General features: G+C 37.7%; 1 protein-coding gene across 1 annotated transcript in view; it reads left to right on the plus strand.

Moving 5' to 3' along the window:
• The first annotated feature begins 2235 nt into the window (after nt 1-2235).
• The window catches only part of papss1 (3'-phosphoadenosine 5'-phosphosulfate synthase 1), an 18831-nt gene continuing 15066 nt past the window's right edge, over nt 2236-6000 (plus strand). Inside the window, exons 1-4 of the mRNA XM_016269293.1 lie at nt 2236-2449; nt 3289-3403; nt 3519-3754; nt 4727-4865. Of these exons, the coding sequence (XP_016124779.1) occupies nt 2390-2449; nt 3289-3403; nt 3519-3754; nt 4727-4865 (550 nt within the window). The 5' untranslated portion in view covers nt 2236-2389. The remainder of the gene's footprint in view (nt 2450-3288; nt 3404-3518; nt 3755-4726; nt 4866-6000) is intronic.

The following is a 6000-nucleotide window of genomic DNA, read 5'->3' on the forward strand; positions in this document are numbered from 1 at the left end:
TGTCCTGCTAATTGCCAGAAGACCAGAAGAACTTAATACACTGGTGAGTAAACATTTGATATCTTATGCAAACCCTTAATCTTTGTAAAGGTGACATATTTAGTTGACATGCATAAGTACATGTAGACTTAACAAGGACACTGTAAAATATGTATTTTATTTTAGTTGGAAGTAGGTGCCATCTTAAGGAATTTAAGGTAACAATGTCATTTTGTGGAAAGACTAATTATTCAAAGCTCTGGTTTTATATCAAAACTGGAAGGAGTCTTTAATACACATATTTTAGAAGTTGTAATTATGTATGAGTAAGTGTAAGTGTATATATATATATATATATATATATATATATATATAAATCACACCAACCAAAATGGTACTCTTAGCCACTGGCCCACATTGGGCCACAATCATTGCGGCATTGGGCCACAATCCCACCGACGAGTGGCCCAATGCCGGGGGTGTTGGCTCAGTTTCAGTACCCAGACTCGGACCAGTACTGGCTAAGTGTTTCATTTCTCGTCGGTGTGATTGTGGCCCAATGCCGGTGGTGTCGGCTCAGTTTCAGTACCCAGACTCGGACCAGTACTGGCTAAGTGTTTCATTTCTCGTCGGTGTGATTGTGGCCCAATGCCGGTGGTGTCGGCTCAGTTTCAGTACCCAGACTCGGACCAGTACTGGCTAAGTGTTTCATTTCTCGTTTGTGTGATTGTGGCCCAATGCCGGTGGTGTTGTCTCAGTTTTAGTACCCAGACTCGGGCCAGTACTAGCTAAGTGTTTCAATTCTTGTCGGCGTGATTGTGGCCCAATGCCGGCAGTTTTGGCAGCCGGACTCGGGCCAGTGTATTTGCATTCATTCCATGTTCATGCCGAGTCTGGCAACCGCAGCTAGGCCAAGTTATTTCTTCCGGCCTGCCGGATCTGGGCCATTTTCAGCCAAACCATTTTGGCTACCTGGGTAATGTTCTTCTCCAAGTAGATACATGCTAATTTAAATTTTCATGTCAAGAGCCAACTTCCTCCTTTCAGCATGTTCAACATGAGCTTCATTCAACTGATTCTGACAGTGAGTATACACAAACTATCATTGTTTTGCATATCCTTTTTTATTTTGTTATGTAGTTGTGTTGTACCACTATGTCTCTAATAAAATAAAAGCACTGTACATGGCAGGTGACTTGAAGTTGATTCTATTCTATTTCTACTACTTTTTCACACAAATGCCATTTTTGACCGTTTTTTTATATACTTCATCACTGGACTAAGCACCCTCTCTCATCTTTTTAAGTGGGAGAACTTGCACAATTGGTGGCTGACTAAATACTTTTTTGCCCCACTGTAAGTATGTAACTGCAAAACACTATTAGAATTGTGACATATATACATTTGAACTTTAATACATTGATTAACCTTTAACACATGATAATTTATAATATGCAGTGAATAACAATGCACAAATAAACAGTGACACAATGAATAAAGATAATAATGCAAGCAAAGTTGAACTTAAATACATACATACATAAATGTATCAGCAGTAATATTAAAAACCATTAAAAATTTGTTTTGTTCATAAAAAAAGAAACAATTTATATAAATACACACACACACACACACACACACACACAGGTTTGTTTTTATGGTTTATGGGGACTCTCCATAGGCGTAATGGTTTTTATACTGTACAGACCGTATATTCTATTGCCCTACACCAACCCTACCCCTAACCCTACCCCCACAGGAAACTTTCTGCATTTTTAGATTTTCAAAAAAACTCATTCTGAATTATTTATAAGCCTTTTGAATTACAGGGACACTGAAAATGTCCTTATAAATCACCCTCTCGTTGTAATACCTGTCATACCCATGTTATTATACAAATTTGTGTCCTCATAAACCACATAAACACACACACACACACACACACACACACACACATTAATATAGAAATTCTTTCATTTTTATTTGGTCAGTGGGGACCACACAAAGGAACAATATCTATAGACAGCAAAATATAAAACAGAACATGATTGGCTGCGTTATTTTCCCCCCTGCACGTCAGATCCATAGACTGTATCCCTCCCTTGACCTGATACTTCTTTGCTTTGGTTTCCACGGCTATGTGAACGACTTCTGAATTGTCCAATCGCGATGGGCTTTGAAGTCATTCCGACCAATCCGATTGTCTAGTAGGCGGAGACACGACGCGTTAGAGGCGGGACTTGCCGGGGCCTCTCCATCACTTCCCGTGCCGCAGCCTGTCAAGCTCTATGCTTCTTATTGGAGTTCAATACCCACACAGTGGACCCGGCACTTCATTAAAACATCTCCTGCGAATATATATAGCACAATTTATTTGTTTATCTATCAAGTGTGAATTAAGCAGCTCAGAATGGAGACATCTGGTAACTCGAGTAAGAAGCAGAAACTGAGTAACGCGCCTGAGAGCTGGGTGAGTAGCGGCTGAATATTGAGGGATGTTTTGCATGACTAATGTGGTATCTTACAGTTACAATAACACACCTCGTGTTATGAATATGCTGAATCTGACCCATCCCGTTTTAATTGATAATATAAGCGAAGTCCAGAAGAATCATGCCTGTAATAGAAGTCATTAGTTGTGATAAATTCATGAAAAAGATGCGAATACTAATTTTATGCATACATTTTGCCTGTGCCTTAAAACCTAGTGTGCTGTCTACCTAGACAGCATTTCTGGGCAGCACAAGTACGAGTTTCATCACTTTTTGGACTATGATACATGGCTTCTAGGACGTGTACCATGGTATTCTTTGTATTATGTATTATGTAATTACCATGGTACAAAGATATGGTAATCATTCAGTACCACGTTCTATATCTATGTTAGTACAATCAGTGTTTTTGATTTATAGATGTGTGCAATATTTTTTAATATCATCAATAAAAATGACCACGTTTATTTGGATATGGTACCATGATACCACAATTTGTTTGGTGTATGTATTATGGCATTAAAAAGTGTGTGTCTGTGTGTTTTACATTTGAATATGTATTATTTTTAATTATATATATATATATATATATATATATATATATATATAATTAAAAATAATGACCATTAAAAACAACATAACACCAAGAGACATTCATAATATGCAATATGCAATGCAATACAACAAACAAAATTCAACTGAAAACTCTTTCTTTAAGTGTTTCACTTAAGTCCGTCAAACAGGAGGTCTTTGTCAGAAATGAGACAGATTAAATTAATGTGACATAAATCAAATGTGTTTCCTGCAATTTGTGCAGGGAATGCAAAGAGCCACCAATGTGACGTATCAAGCCCATCATGTGAGCAGAAACAAGCGTGGCCAGGTAGTCGGCACTAGAGGAGGATTTCGAGGATGCACGGTGTGGCTGACAGGTGCTCGGACAACCCCTCTTCTGTTGTTTTGGAAAATAAACAACTGGAGGATTCCATCATGGTTGTATCTAAAATTGTCTGTAAATATCTTGACTTATTTGTTCTGCATCCTCAGGTTTGTCTGGTGCGGGTAAGACGACAGTCAGCATGGCTCTGGAGGAGTATCTTGTGTGTCATGGCATCCCCTGCTACACTCTGGATGGAGATAACATCAGGCAGGGCCTCAATAAAAACCTGGGCTTCAGTCCTGAAGACCGTGAGGAGAACATTCGTCGTATCGCAGAAGTGGTGAAACTGTTTGCTGATGCTGGTCTCGTGTGCATTGCCAGCTTCATTTCCCCATACAGCCGGGTGAGAAACATGCAGAGCTGTGCGTATGTGTGTGCATAACACTTCTTAATCCTGTAAAGCCTGACATATGAAATAATAATCTATAATAATTTTTTTTTAGAAAATTGAAGTTTATTGAACCTTTTTTTTTTTTTTTAAATGCATATGTTTTTATGTTTTCTATTATATTTGATACATCAGGCTTTATGGCTCATATAGTATGAATTAGAAGAATATTGAACTCACGAACACCTGTTTTACTCAGAGGCCCAAACTAAGCAAAAATATTCAATTTTTTGCAGATGTTTATATGGTCAAAAAGTAAGATGAAATTCTGATTGTATGTAATTTAAAGGGACATCGGATGCAAAATTCACTTTTACATGGTGTTTGCATATAAATGTGTCTTAGTAGTGTGTGGACACAACCACCCTACAATGATAAAAATTCATTCACTCCTTTTTTTTAATCCCCAAAAAACCTAAACAGTCTAAATTATTAAGCCATCTCAATTATTAAGCCGTTTTGATTTTATGAGCAGCAGTATGACGTCTTACTACTCAGACCTTGGCCATGACTGCTGATCCAGTATTAGCATATCTCTGCCCTCAGCCAGTTGTACGCTGTCCGCTATCTTCTCCATGCTTGGTAGCAACATCAATGTCTCGTAATCAATGCAGGTGTTTTGTAGTTGGTTATAAAAGTGAACGAGTCTTCATTTTCTCCCGACATCAGAGCCACTGAGGACGCAGTGGACTAGTTTTGTTTTTGATGGTAACGTGCCAATGAATACACAAAAAACAGAGGAGAGGGGCGGGTGAGCAGTAGCTCATTATCATTTAGAGAGACACACCGAAATGGGTCGCTGTGAACAGAACTGTTTTTGACAAGGGAAAAAGGGTGTTGTTTCACACGGCCATTGAGGAATTTTAACCAAAGTATGTTACAGACATTTCACGAAGACCCTAAAGAACATCTGCTGCATGTCCACAGGACCGCCTGAATGCAAGAAAGATCCATGAAGCTGCTGGCCTTCCATTCTTTGAGGTGTTTGTAGATGCTCCTCTGGATGTGTGTGAGCAGAGAGATGTGAAGGGGCTCTATAAGAGGGCTAGAGCTGGAGAAATCAGAGGTAAGACAATTATATATATATATATATGTGTGTGTGTGTGTGTGTTTGTGTACATGTTTTTCTGTACTGGTGGGGACTTAAACCTGAATACACACCAACTCATGGGGACTTGTGTCACTGTGGGGACCTAAATTGAGGTCCCCATGGGTACAGAAGCTTATAAACTATACAGAATGAGTGTATTTGATATTGTAAAAATGCACAAAGTTTTCTGTGAGGGTAGGTTTAGGTGTAGGGTTGGTGTAGGGCGAAAGAAAATACAGTTTGTACAGTATAAAAACCATTACGCCTATGGAGAGTCCCCACAAGGATAGTGAATCAGACATGTGGTGATATGTGACACACACACACACACACACACACACATATACACACGTCTGGTTCACTATCCTTACACACACACACACACACGTCTGTATCACTATCCACACACACACACACATCTGGTTCACTATCCTTACACACACACACACACACACACACACACACACATACATACACGTCTGGTTCACTATCCTATTTAAGTGGGAGAACTTGCACAATTGGTGGCTGACTAAATACTTTTTTCCCCCACTGTATAAAGAACTAAAATATAAATAAATATAAAGAAAATGTAAATATTAGCATTGTATTTTTTAAGTGTACTATAAAATAACTGTATTTTTATTTAATACTCATTTTTTATTGTAAAATGTAATATTATTATCAAACTTTATTTATTATTGTGTTTATTATTTTATTTAAAGAAAACAAAATAAAGTGTAATAATAGTATTATTACTGTTAAATTATAAATTTAAATTATAGATTACTGTTAAATTATAGTTATATTTAATGGGTCACACTATGTGCAGTGTGAGAACTAAACCAATTCTCCAGGTGCACCCTGGAGTGGAGAAACTTATATGCACCCCTGTATATATACAAACCCAATTCCAAAAAAGTTGGGACACTGTACAAATTGTGAGTAAAAAAGGAATGGAATAATTTACAAATCTCATAAACTTATATTTTATTCACAATAGAATATAGATAACATATCAAATGTTGAAAGTGAGACATTTTGAAATGTCATGCCAAATATTGGCTCATTTTGGATTTCATGAGAGCTACACATTCCAAAAAAGGTGGGACAG

Source organism: Sinocyclocheilus grahami, unplaced genomic scaffold (genome assembly GCF_001515645.1).
Source record: "Sinocyclocheilus grahami isolate Dianchi unplaced genomic scaffold, SAMN03320097.WGS_v1.1 scaffold51.1, whole genome shotgun sequence".
NCBI lineage: Eukaryota > Metazoa > Chordata > Actinopteri > Cypriniformes > Cyprinidae > Sinocyclocheilus > Sinocyclocheilus grahami.